Here is a 15,000-nt window from a genome sequence, read left to right on the forward strand (position 1 = left end):
TGTTGCATGATATTGCACTGAAATCCATAGACCTTCTTTCCTCCCCCCCCCCCAACATATAGGCTGATTCAATTCATTAATAACCAATGATACATAGCAAATAAAGACTTTTTCTCTGCAAAGTTAGAGGTGAAATATCTGATTACATAAATTCAAAAGATTGAATGTAAATTGTGTTTTCACTAAAGAGCAGAGATATGCCTTCATGGGAAAAGAATGGGGAAAAAAAGGAGGAGACTGTGGAATCTGATGGTAGGCTATAACTAGCATTTTGTTTACTTATCCCTTTTTTCTGAGGTGGACAAGCTCATAGCCAGGCTTCCTAGTCTCAAATTAAAATTATCTCAGATTATGTTGATCAGTTATCTGATTCAGGTAGTATTAAGAAAATTTTAATTTTCTTTACTACTTCTACCTCCAGTCTGAATAATCTGATGCATTTAGGAGGGAGAAAATTCTTCTCTGTAATCATCACAAATCATCATACCCAAGATAAGTTCTCCCTCTCCCCATTACTTTTTTGGCCTGGACATTTTAATATTTACTTCCTAGGTTGTTGTTGATTATATAGTATTTTCATTGTTGGCAGAGTAGCATTTCTATTTTGACTTAAGACATTTTCCTCAAAGTTCAATACATGTTTCTACATCGTTTTTCTACACCAAATTATTATGTAGCACATATTTTCAACAACAATAAATAGTATTCTCTTGTGTCCTATAGCATATCCCTATTTACTTTTTCTTTTGGTCAGTTGTATTTCAGTAGCAAGGACAATGGCTTTATGCTTCTTTAAATGCTGGCTAATTTCTGCTTAGATTGCTCATTAATTCTCTTCTTACCCCCAACTTTAGAACTTAAAATTTCAATTTAATTGGGTTACAACCCCCTGAACAGTTTAGCTGTTCAGAATTGCAAGCACATTTGTGGATACCAAAGGGGAAAGATTTATCAGCTTAATTGTTTTTGGAGAAGTGCCCTTTTCCCCACATAGTTACTATAGTTGGCATCTTGTTTATTCATAATCAACAGAAGGACTTATCAGCCTATTTCATTCAAACTTCCCAGGAGAAAAAAAAGCAGACCAATAACTATTTTGGAAGGCAAACTCTTTCTCCTTTCATCACCGAGGATTTTAAAACCTTCTGGAATCTGTCAGTCCAACTTTTCACACAGTCAACAGAATCATTAAGAACCCTTGAGGCAGGAACCTGAGAATTGTTCAATTTTTTTGTGAAACCTCAGGCATCTTTTTTCCCTCTTAAGGTTTTCGCTTAGAGATATTGGGGCATCTGAGTACAAAATGTTTCCTCTAAAGCTTTTTTGTCTGGCATCTATTTTCTGGTAGAAACTCATCAACAACAAGATGATGACAATTTTCTTATACGTGTTTAAAATTGTGCCTAGTCAGTGAGTTTCTTTTTAATTTGTTTCTTTTTTTGCTGAGATAATTGGGATTAAGTGACTTGTCTAGGGTCACACAGTTAGGAAGTGCAATCTGTCTAAGGCCAGATTTGAACTCATTTTGTTCCTCCTGACTTCAGGGCTAGTGCTTTGTCCACTGCACTACCTGGATGCCCCTAATGAGTTTCTCTTAAAGCAGATCACAGTTCAATGAGTACTCTTGGAAAGCTGGTAGTGATTCAGCTCATTCTCAGAGCCTTCTGGCATCACTGTGTTTAAACAGATCCATTTTTATAAGAAATGATGAATGGATGATTCATTTCATTTAATACAATTTGATATTCAGAATTGAAATTAGGATTTCTCTTGTTGCAGAACTGACTGATACTGAAAAAAATGGTAAATTTTTTTGAGAAATATAATCTGAAAATTTCACATAGCTTTGTATGTAGTATTTGATTTTTTCCCCCATCCAAAAAGACCAGGGAAAACATAAAACAATATTCCTATATTTTGCATAGAAAGATGGGAGAGGGATTCTTTTGAGAAAATTTTAATATTCAAATAATACAATGCAATTTCTCAATTGTTTGTAGTAATAGGAAGCAAGAGCTAAACATGGTTAAGAATTGCCCCAAATATCTAAGTTTCATTAAGGCTCATAATTTGAAACAATTTTCTGACCAAACTTTTTTGCTCTCAGAATTTCAGTATTTGTTACTAGTGGAAAGAGGGTAAGTTTTGGAATTCAGGAGATCTGAATTGGAAACACTGATCTGCCTCTTACTACCTAGTCATCCTTGGAGCCCCAGTTTATCATCTGTTAGAACAGATGACTGAGAATTCTTTACACTAGATTTCTGATCCTATACCATACCATAGTGAATCCATTTATGGAGTCCCATTGGATTTTTTATCAGTTCTAGCAGGTAAATCTACTGTCAGCAGAGGGGTAAGTCACTTTCCAAGAATCACGCAGTAAGTTTTTGAGGCAAAATTAGAATTATAGATTTTCCCGATAAAGTTGTTTTAAATATTAATATTCAGTTTAGTTTTGAGAACAGAAGATCAAAGAGCTACAAAATCTTTGGCAGTCAGTGAATCCAGTGTTCTCAAATTACATATAACCGAGAAAGGTTGTCATTTGATTATTGTCACCTGGGTTGTACATGGCAAAACAATTGTCTAACTTAGGCCCTCTGACTAAAAATGTAGCATTATTCCTTTAGAGTTAATCTCTTAGCCAGATTGAGGAGGTGGTGGGAATGATCAGGAGATGAGTCTCGATAATGGGGACGAAGATAGAAACAGAGTAATATATATGGCAAAGATGTATTTTATACAGTCATGTTTCAAAATTGAACTTTTCTAAATGTAATTTTGTTTACTAGAAGAGCCACTATTTAAAGGATTTTTCCTGATTTCCTCCCTCCCCCATGAGGGGTAGGTTATGATTTAAAAAATCAATAAAGAACATGGGAATGGTCACAAATAATCATGTCCCACCTCTGTCATTAGCACAAATCATATTCTTTCTCTCTTTTTTGTTTCCTAACTATACAATAGGAAGATTGGGTACAATTAAATTCCATTCAGCTAGGTAAACATTCATTAATTTAGATGATCTCTTATATCTTTAAATAATAATAACAATTATAATTGCTGACATTTATATAGTTTATATATGCTTATATAATTTTATATGCATAATTATATATACTTATATAATGAATATTTTATACTTATCTCATTTGATCTTCACAACTCTAGAAGGTAAGTGCTATTAATTTCCCTGTTTGACACAGTAGGAAACTGAGGCAGGAGTTAAGTGACTTGCTCAGTCACACAATTAGGAAGTGTTTGAGGCTAGATATGAACTTCCTGATTCCAGATCCAGCTCTATCCACTGGACTAGACACCAAATTTTCTTAAATTGAAGTAATATTGAATTTACCTTAGTTAAGACAATTTAATTAAAATGATTACTTTGAGTAATCTGTAGTAACTTTTGGTGGTATTCTTGCTGTGTTTTCTTGCAGGAGTCATCTACACTGCGGACATTCTTGATCGAGAAACAACAGGGTCATATTGGCTGACTGTATATGCAACCGATCGCGGTGTTGTCCCCCTTTATTCTACTATTGAAGTCTACATTGAGATTGAAGATGTAAATGACAATGCTCCTTTAACTTCTGAGCCCATTTACTATCCTGTGGTCATGGAAAACTCTCCTAAGGATGTATCGGTTATTCAGATCCAGGCTGAGGATCCAGATTCCAGTTCGAATGAAAAACTAACTTATAGGATTACAAGTGGGAATCCTCAGAACTTCTTTGTAATAAACATCAAAACAGGTAAGGAAGCATCTGTCGATGAGCAGTAGAGCAATGAAATCCATCCACTGGATACTTGTTATTTAGATTTATTCCTACTGATTTTCTGGTTATCAACACGTTCTTTTTGCCTGAAGCAATATTACAAAAAGGAGACTTATTCTCTAATCTTTTAAGTTGGCTCTAATTTCAGTTGACAAAGTCAAGTGAACTAATGGGATGGAGATCTTTCTTTTCAATTTAAAACTCAGAGGTAGTATCAGAATCACTGTAGTTAATAACAGCCAAAGTTTAGAAAGCCTATTGCCTATTTCCTTAATCAGTTAATTTAATCAGTAATAGGACTTCATCCTTAGAGTTTCTAGGTGAGATTGACTGGTCATTCCTTTCTGTATCAGATTCTCTAATGCTCAACTTTAATCAGAACTGTCCTATCCACTGAATCTTGAAGATTCAGATTTTCTGTGTGTATGTGTGTTTGTGTGTGCACTTACATGTGCATGAATCCTGTTCTACCTCTCAATGACTTATTTGTAAGCATAACTACCTTTCAATATCTGCCATTAGGTAATAATACAGAATAAACATAATTTACTAGAAAGATCAAGTCAGAGAGAATAGTCTTGCTATTTCAGTGTTCTGCCAAATTGAGTATTAGCTAGATAAACTTTTCTGTCACCACTCTCCTTGTTGAAAATATTTCAGAAATGTAATGCTTATCTTTTCTGTCATAATGAGTACTGGGTAAATAAGTAGATATAATCAAAATTGACTCTGATGAATGATGTACTAGTTGTGCCTAAGGATTATCATTCCAGACATCAATGATTTTTGTATAGGACTATGGATGGAGATATTGAGGTAGAGGTGACTGAGCTGACTGTGAATTGAATCCAAGATGTATTGTGCAATTTGATTTGTAAATAATTCCCTGTTATCAGATATTTTCTTTCAGTTCTCATTTTGAGAGAAAGGCAGCCAGACACACAGAGACAGAGAAAGAGAGAGAGACAGAGAGACGCAGAGAGAGAGAGAGAGAGAGAGAGAGAGAAAGAGAGAGAGAGACAGACAGACAGACAGACAGACAGACATAGGGAGGGGGAAAGAAGAAAGGGAGAGATGGAAGAAGGAAAGGAGGGAGGGAGGAAGAGAGAACCAAACTAATGAATATTCTGTTTTGTTGGGTTTGGGTTAATCAAGCTTTTACTGTAATGTAAAGCAGGTAATATTATCATATTCCAGATAAATGAATCAACATGAGATAGAGAACAAGAATAAGGCATTCCTTGGAGTGTGCATGCGTTCAGTATTCTTAATGAGTGTTATTGGAGTCCTCAGTAGATGATATCATTTCTCTTGCTCAGGTTTTGCTTAAGTTGAAATATTAAACTGCAGTCCATTATACATAAATGTCACATTCTATTACATTAAAGCAAACTCCCAAGGCACTCTATATTCTTTAAATGTACTGGAATTTTGTTATCTTCAAAAATTGCTAATGATAAGAAGACTTTACTAGACCTGGAAAACTTTTTTTTGTTTAGTTGATGTCTACAACCTGTAGCATATACTGCTGATTCACCAAGAACTGTTTTAGATATTTGTGCTCTGCCACAATTCAGTAATGTCTCCTTTGGCATTCATTGTCATTTGACTATTACACCAATCCCTCTTGACCCTTGTCATTATAACCTATAACTCATCCACTAATTATTCCCAAGTCTTCCTTCCTTTATTTACAAGCCACTTTTTAACTATCTCCATGTAGCTCATACTAGTACTGAAACTGAAGATATCTAAAAGACAATTAATACCTTAACTTTCTAGAATTGTTATTCCTCCTAACCTTTTTAATTCTCTTCATTGAACTGGAGTTCCATGGCATACTTCATTTTACTAGACTTATGTCAGTCATCTTTGTGTCTTTCCTTTTCCTCACCCTACATGCCAAATTTAAATGATTTTATCTTCTTAATATTTCTCAAATCTGTCTTCTCTACTCATGCAGACCACTCAAGTTCAAGCCACTATCTTTTCTCACCTAGATTATTACAAGAGCCTCATTATTGATATTTCAAGGTCCTATCTCATTGTCATTGATCACACCACTGCCCCAAGAAAACTCCCCTGTTGCAATGCCATGATTATCCTGCTATTCCCTAAGCTACTACATACTACTAAGTGTTAATAGTTCACCTTGGTCCAGGAAATAAAACAAAAGCTCTGATTTTGGAATTTAAGAGCTTCACTCTCTACCTTCAGTCAACTTTTCCAGTCTTCCTCTATTGTCACCTTTAATGTATTCTATATTACAATCAAACTGGACTGCTACCTTTTTTCATCCTGTGTTAAATGTGGTCTCCACTCCCCAGTTATTACCATTTTTTTCTTCACCATCACAATAGTACTTTCACCATAAAGATTTTTTTTTTTCCAAATTCATCCCTTCCCCACCCACACTTAAGTTAAAATGAGCTCTTTTGGAATTTCTTGTTTGTTTATAAATACTTTTTTTAAAAACAGCTTTTTATTTTTCTAAATACATACAAAGACAGTTTTCAACATTCACCTTTTCAAAACCTTGTGTTCCAAATTCTTCTTTCCCTCTATTCCCACCCCATTTCATAGACAGCAAATATGCAATATAGGTTAAATGTGAAATTCTTCTAAAAATATTTCCATATGCACAAGAAAGATCAGATTAAAAGATGAAGAAAAAATACATGAGAAAAATGAAAAAATACAAACAACAATAAAAGTGAAAATATGATGCTTGGTCCACGTTCAGTCTCCCTATCTCTCTCTCTTGATGTGAATGGCTCTTTCCCTCACAAATGAATTGGAATTACCTTGCCTCATCTTATTGCTGAAAAGAGCCAAGTCTATCATACTTGATCATCACATAGTCTTGTTATTGATCTGTACAATGTTCTCCTGGTTCTGCTCACTTCACTCAGCATCAGTTCATGTAAGTCTTTCCAGGCTTTTCTTAAATCAGCTTGCTGATCATTACTTACAGAGCAATAATATTCCATAACATTCATATAACATAACTTATTCAACTATTCTCTAACTGATGGGCATCCACTCAGTTTCCATGTTCTCCTGGGATTTCTTAAAAGATTTTGCCTGTTCTTCTCACCTTTGCATTTGCCTCCATTCTTTATATTATCATACATATGTTTTCCCTCAGTAAGAATGTAAACTCATTGAGAGTTTAGATTATATGTCACATGGAGCTTTCTTGCACTTCCAGTACTTTTTACTGAGTATGTACTTTATAAATGTTTATTTAATTCTATAACCACTAAATTGTATGGAAATTAGAGGCAGCTAGGTGGCACAGAAGGAAATGGCAAGCTCCTCCAGGATCTTTGCTTAGAAAACTCCATGGACAAGATGGTTGATAGGGACATGAAGAGTTGGACAAGCCTTTTTAATGACTAAGCGACAACCAGGGGATACAGTGAATAGAATCCTGGGTCTTGAGTCAGATTTGGTCCCCAGCCTTTAATTTTTGTTCATCTCATTTTTTCAAATTGTAAAATGGGGATAATAATACTACCTGACTCCAGAGTTATTATGAAGAGCAAATGAAATAATAATTGTAAAGAGTTTAATATAGATTCTGGCACATAGTAAGCATTATATACAGGTTATACAGGTTATTTTTTTTTCTTATTATTCTTTTTTACTACAAATTGTGTTAAAGCAGGAATTTGCCTGTATTTTATTATAAAATAACACTTACTTTATAGTGCCCCTTTATACTTATAAGGCATGTGCACACACATGTGTATAAATGCACATGTATGATGAAATATGGAATATATTGTACATATATACATGTACACACAAAGAGGGGTAGGAATTTTTCATTCCTGTCTTTACAACCTTAGCACCTAGCACATATGAATCTAGCACTGCACGACTAAGGTGAATTGGTGGCTTTTATAGCCTGCTTTAACCTCTTGAGGTACAGATACCACTTAGGTTAAAAATCCTCAGCTGTTCTGAAAGACAAAGGAAAAAAATTATGCAAAAAAAAAAACTAAGATAAGAACAAAAGGGAACCCCTCAATCCACTCCTGTGTTGTTGAGCTTCCTTGGAAATGTGAGAAAATTGGAAGCAAATTAGCCACTTTGGAATATTAAAAAGTAATGGCTTTCCAGGAAAAAGAAGCAGGGTATGTATGACAGAATCACAGAAACTCAGAATTGAGATAAAGCGCAGAGGCCATTAGTCCATTCAACTTAAGACAGATATATGCAACAATATACCTAACGTGCTTATGTGGTCAAGGACCAGTTTATTTCATAATGCCTGGTTTGAAATATCCCATATATTTCCAAAGGTGCCACGATCTTTTTACCTGAGCTTCTTATATGCAGTGCTATTCAGATCCTTCCCAGTGCTTGTTCACCCACTCCTTTGTTTTGAAAGTGGAATGAATAAAAAGAAATTCCAAGCTTCAATAGGGAGAATTTGGGCTGCAGGTAGAAAATAACTTCTACTAATCTGAGTTTCAGTGAACACAGAAAAATCTGCAGAATCAGATGGTTGCCCTTTAGGTAAAGATGGAACACTTGTTTTTGAAAGCTGCCTTGGTAAATAAATTTTTGTGAAATAATCTGTCAATAAATATTTATTTTTCCTATTTGCTAGGCACTGAATCAACACAAATACTTAGTACTAAACTAAATTTAATAGCTACCACTTAGAAATTCAGACTTTGCAATGTGCTTTACAATTATCTCATTTGATTTTCACAACAATCCTGTGAGATAAATACTGCTATTTTCCCCACTTTTTAGATAAGGAACCCAGGCAGACCAAGATTACATGACTTGCTTAAGATCAGATAGTAACTGAATGTTTGAGGTTGTATTTGAACTCAGGTCTTCCTGACAACAGATCCAGTGTTCTGCCCATTGAGCCACTAGAACTTTGGCCTCTGTTATGTTATAAAAACCTATGTTCTTTTGTTGTTACTTAAGTGGATTTTCAATCTCATTAGTAGAGATGTTCCTTTCCCTGTTGTAGTTTACAAACCCTTTCAACTGTTGATACTTCAGTAGATTTCCATCCAGGCCTTCATCTCTTGGGAAATTTTTAACAAGATCTTTACATGAAGAATTTATTCAATGTCTTGAGACCTTTCCTCTGCTTTAAAAGAAAAACAACAACACTTTTTGGATATAAGTACAGCTTCTAAGTGATCTTTCTCTTAGCATTCACTCATGCTGCATAGTTGGTCCACTTCCTTTTCTAATCAATCATTCATTAAACAACTTTTTATTAAGCATCTGATTTGTGCCATGCATTGCTAGAAGTACAGAGACAAAAATGAAATAATACTTGTTTCCTTCAAAATGCTCATATTTTACTGGGGAAGATGTGTACATGAAAAGAATAATTCTATGATCTTCTGAATGATAGAACGCACATACAAAGTAAATACAAGGTGATTTTTGGAGGGTAGGGTTCCCGTAATTAGGAAGATCAAAAAAGGCCTCAAATAGAATGTCAGTCTATCAACAACTAGCATTTATTAAATTAAATTACATAAATTAAATGCTGTGTACCAGACAACTATGCTAAACCCTCAATTTACTGCTAGGTCTCCCAGTAAATGGGAATAATGAATTCCCTGAAATGATCACACTTCATATTTCCACAGAACCAGGACCACTTACTATATTTTTCATACTTATAACTTTAAAAAGTACATATTTGAAGAAATATAATCACTTTAGGAGATTCATTTTTCACATTAATCAGCTCTACAAAGAAAGGCAACAATAGGACAGCTAGGTGGTGCAGTGGATAGAGTCCCAGCTCTGATGTCAGGAGGACCTGAGTTCAAACCTGGTCTCAGACACTTAACACTTCCTAGTTGTGTGACCCTGGGCAAGTCATTTAACGCCAATTTCCTCAACAAAAAAGAAAAGGTAACAGGATTTATTTTTATATAAAAGAATTACTCTTTTAATTGAGTCTGGAAGGTAGTTCATGAACCAATAACTTGCTCCTAATGCTATATTTCAAATTACCCAATCCTAATTCTAATAGGTCACTTGTTTCTTGTCTCCAAATATCTGTGACCCCTTTTCGGAGACTTGCTTGACAAAGAAAGAGTGGTTGACCACTTCCTTTTCTGAGCCAAGCCAGGTTACAGAGCTAATAAGTGTCTGAGGTCAGATTTGAACTCGGAAAGATGAGTCTTATTCTAGACCCAGCACTCTATCTGCTGTGCAATTCATTGCCTCTCTTCTAAAAATGATGGTAAAAGATATCAGTGACCATGAAGACTTCAAAAATTCTTAGTACTAGTGTTTCCATGTATAGTGATCTCATTTTGAATTTTTCTTATCCATTTAAAGAAGAAAAAGCAGTTTTATTTTCAGTCCCTCTGACAGGTAATAAAACATTCTTGGGGAAATAATTATTCATTTTTTTGTTAAATCATAAATGTTTTTCATCTTAATTCTACATGTACTTTTTTTTCCCTGAGGCCATTGGGGTTAAGTGACTTTCCCAGGATCACACAGCTAGGAAGTATTAAATGTCTGAGGCCAGATTTGAACTCAGGTTCTCCTGACTTCAGAGCTAGTTCTCTATCTACTACTCCAAGTAACTGCCCCCAATTCTACATACACTTTTTAAGTTGTACCATGTTCCTGGATATTGTACTTTGTTGTACCATGATCCTGGCTATTAACTTTTCCAAATTTGGAGAAAAAGTTTTTTTTGTTTGTTTTTATAGTGATAGAAGCTAAATCTTGTGAGATGATTTAAGAACATGTTTGTTAATATGAGAACATGTGTGTTTCAGAAAGAGTTCATTCTGCATTTCAGCCTTCCATATAACAGAATAAGTCAAAGGGCTCTACCAACCTGAAAATGGGGTTGTGATTCTGGGGAACCTTGCATTGATGAATTTTTACTATTGTCCTGGGGCCCTAAAAGTTGAGCCACTTTCATTCATATTTTATAGTTTGTAACCTGAAAGCAATTAGCCATTAGAAAACTTCACAGTCTCACTTGAAGTTTTATCCTAGGTATCACATTTTTTTGTTAACATAACATTTTCCACTAATGAAGGCAAGGACTTAGCTATCCAGCAGATTTAGTAAGGATTTATAAATTCTTCTGTTCCTCCCCTGCTGTTCTTCCCTCCCCAAGTGGGTGTTAACTTTAGTAAACCATTTTTTAAAATTTTTTCTACTGTAGTAGAACTAAAATATATAGTTCTTTGCACAGTGCTTTATAAGAAATAAAGATTAAAATGTTGAATGCAAAGAATGTCAATTTTTTGTCCAGTTTTCAGCATATAGCCAATGACCTATGCAGGAGCCGATTCCCCCACCCTTCTTATGAGTTACTATTTTATACCTAAAGGCAATATTTTTTTCAAACTCAGAAAGTTCATGTAATGACATGGAGATTTTTCTTGTAAAACTATGTAAAATTTCTGTCTCCTGCTGTTCCTTTCCTCTTTCTTCATCTTCTATCCCTTTATCCCCCTCCTTCCTCCAACCAAAAAAACTGCTTAAGCTTCTAAGATCTATTCTGAGCCAAAATAATTATTTCCATGCTTAGCAGGTGAATTACACCTATGCGGCATTCCCTCCCCCAGGCCCAAGCCTACTTGACTTGGTTAGTAATAGAGGAATAACCTTGTGATCTGAGAGGAAGGATAAATTTCAAGGAGCTGTTTTTCACTTGTTTTAAAGAATTGCCAGGAGACTTGCTATTCATCCCAGGTGAAGAAAAGATAACCTCCCATTGGTCAGCCAGACTGAACTGCATAACTCTTAGAGGACAGACCTTGTGGTGGGAAGATCCTTTGGGGTTTGGAATAGCTGCTTCATTAATGTCCATAATAATTGTATCATAGATAATTTTTTTTTTAAAAAATGGACATGTCATGTGAAAATAAGATATGCTAAAAAGAATATTTTTCTTTCTTTGAGATGATGATATATAAGTATAAATATATAAGTATTTTTTAAGTCTATCTGTTCATGAATGTATATATATGTATGTCTTTATATATGAAGGGTGATTAGAATCTGTCACACCTATGATTTCCTCAGAGTAGGAGAACTCCTTGTATAAAAAAAATAAGTACTATAGAGTTAGGCAATTTGTCTGCATCTGATGGTTTTAGATAGTTTTCTGGGGGAACTGAGAAATTATGTGAGTTGCTTTTGCTTATTCGATATGATATTCCTGAATACAGGATAGGTCATGCTACACTATTTCTCTGTGTAATACTAACAAAAATAACTTGTTTCATCTAATTCTTTTATATAATACTTCATAATATAACTAATATGTATAACACTTTATAATTACAAACAATATACATTATCTTGTTTGAGTCTCACCCTCTAAAATAGATATTTTTATTTTCATTTTACAATTGAAAGAACAGCTTCAAAAATGTTCAAAATACAGAGCTTTGTAAATGATTAGGTGGGCGTACATCTGAGTGATATTTAAACCAGTTTTTCTGTCACAAAATTCCATTGGTTCTTGAAATAACAATGTCTTTGGGGAAGTTTACTCTTCTTCAAGAAAAGTCTCTTAAAAGAAAAACAGGTTTCTTGTTTTCAGTTGTATACTACTCTCCATGATCCCTTTTTGGGGATTTCCTTAGCAAAGATATTGGAATAGTTTTCTACCATTCTCCTGCTCGTTTTACAGACAAGGAAACTGAGGCAAACAGGTTAAGTTACTTGTTTAGAATCATACAGTTGGTTTAAAAAATAGTGTATAAGGTTATATTTGAATTGGTCTTCCAGATTTCAGACCCAGCACTCTATCCTTTAAATCACCTGGATGCTTATTTCAAGCTATCTTAAAGCAAATAGATGAATAAATAAAAGAAGGAGAATGCAATAAACATTAATCAATCACTATGTACCAATCACTGTGCTACATGCTGGGAATACAAATATAAAATTGTGACTATTTTTATCTTTAAGAACTTACATCTTAATGGGAGGACATGGGGCATATAAAAAAGTTACATTTTAATAGAGAAAGATAATACCTTGGAGGGTAATGACCAATGAATTGTCTTTCAGTCAAGGAAGTCACCATGTAGTTGATAGGAACAATGGAGCAGTCAATTGACATACCTTTTCTGGAGGTAATGAGAGAAAGCTTTTTTGGCACACACACACACACACACACACACAAAAGCTATTCAGAGTTTCAGAGTGGGAATTGGAGTTCAATGGCAGAGTTCCTCAGAAACATGATTCCTGGGGTTCTAGTTTGGGAGGTACAGCAGTAATAGGGCTCATAGGATGATTTTGGAAACAGTCTAATTTGTAAGTAAGCTGAATGTTATCCCCTTAAAATCTCGTTTATATTATTAATTTGCTTAGAAAACATTTTCCCTGAGGTATCAAAAAGGTAAACTTTTAAGTTATGCTTCACTTGCCATGAATTACAAGTCAGCATCATATCAATTAATTTTTGTATGTCTGCATGGGGTCCTGTCTTCAGTCTGTTATTTTATATACATACATATACACATATATACACACACACACACACACATATATGTATATATATATATGCTTATTATATATGTATATATATGTACTTTTTAAAATTTCTCTTTAACTAGATTGAGCTTTTCCTAACATGCATCTAAATTTCCATAAAGGGGTAGAAATGGGCTTTAGATGCTAAGCTGATACCTGTAAGGACAGACACAAAGCAGATAATGGAGTGCAGGAATAGGAATCAAACAGTAAATCACCCTCTAGCTCTTTCAGCTATGAAAGGATGCCTTGTCCTGTGGACCACTAAATTGTTCATTTAATCCAGTGAGTCCAATAGAACAAATCAGACTCATGCAGATTTATCACATTGGGTTATTTAAATTCAGCGTTGACCTTTGCATACATGTGAATACATTCTCAATGAGAAAGGGACAAAAGGTATCTTTTTTTCTATACTGTGATTATGGTCATGGGAGGATGACATATTTTCACGCTTCATCATTTCACAGTTGTGTATTCTCATAGCAATTTGAAGTGTGCAGAGCCTGGCTAGTGAAGGATGGAATTGCCTTTCTTGTGAGGGGAATGTCAACTTTATTGTCATGTAGCCTTTTCTCTTTGCTATTTTAATGATCATTATCTTAAGAAAAACAAATCTGTGGAATGGTTTCAACTCAACAGACATTTTTCAACTGTAAAATGGGTATAATAATAGCATCTTACTTCAAAAGATTGTTGTGAGGATCAAAGGAGATAATAATAATAATATCTATAAAGTGCTTACCATAGTGTCTCACTTATAGTAGGCACTTAAATATGTGTTCCCTTCTCCTACAGTGTACCAGGCACTGGTAGTACAAGGGCAGGAAAACATTTATTAAGTGTTTGCTGTGTGCCTGTGCCCTTTACCTTAAGAACCATACTTCTACAGGAAGAAATAACATGTATACAAATAAACAAAAAATGAAAAGTACAAAATAATTTAGTGAAAGGAAGAAGGCAGTACAACTGAGGGAATAGGGAAAGGCATATTTGAATGTAGTACTTAAATGAAACTTGGGGAAGGAGGAGAACATTCTAGGCAAGGGGGTAACCCATTTAAAGCTACAGGTGTGTGAGAGAGAGAGTGATATGTATATAGAACAATCAATAGGACTTTGTGGCTGGATTGTGAAAGAAGGGTAAGGGAGGAGATACTATGAAGTTAATCTACAGAAATAGACCCAGATTGTACAGTTGTTTCATTGCTAAACAGATCAATTTATATTTTATGATAGAAGAAATAAAAAGACTTGTACAGCTTCTTTAATATTAGGGGAGTGACATCATTTCAACGTTTGAAAAAAAACATTTGGGAAAAAAATTCAAAATTTGAAAAGCTAGGCTGCAAAGTCTAATCAGTGTCATATCCACAATAAGTTTTGATTATAGTGCTGCTGGTGATAAATGACAGTAAATAAATTATGTTAACCTCAACAAAAATTGTAATATTTAGGTATTTAAGAGAGTTCTTATTTTATTTGTGTAGATAATTCCTCTACTAACACAAAATTCTGTCCTGTGTCTTAATTGGTACATTGAGGAGGAACTATGGTTAAATACTTTCCCCTATCACCCTCCCTCTCTTTCTTACACACACACACACACACACACACACACATTTATTCACTCAATAACCTTCTTTTGGTTATTTCATTTTCAGATCTTTGGTACCACCAGTTAAATATTGTTGTCTATT

General features: G+C 34.4%; 1 protein-coding gene across 3 annotated transcripts in view; it reads left to right on the forward strand.

Moving 5' to 3' along the window:
• The window catches only part of FAT3 (FAT atypical cadherin 3), a 537,424-nt gene that overhangs the window by 170,434 nt on the left and 351,990 nt on the right, over positions 1-15,000 (forward strand). For all 3 annotated transcript variants that reach the window (XM_051986799.1, XM_051986800.1, XM_051986801.1), the window contains exon 2: positions 3,444-3,758. In XM_051986799.1, coding sequence (XP_051842759.1) covers positions 3,444-3,758 — 315 coding nt within the window. The remainder of the gene's footprint in view (positions 1-3,443; positions 3,759-15,000) is intronic.

This window comes from Antechinus flavipes, chromosome 3 (genome assembly GCF_016432865.1).
Source record: "Antechinus flavipes isolate AdamAnt ecotype Samford, QLD, Australia chromosome 3, AdamAnt_v2, whole genome shotgun sequence".
NCBI lineage: Eukaryota > Metazoa > Chordata > Mammalia > Dasyuromorphia > Dasyuridae > Antechinus > Antechinus flavipes.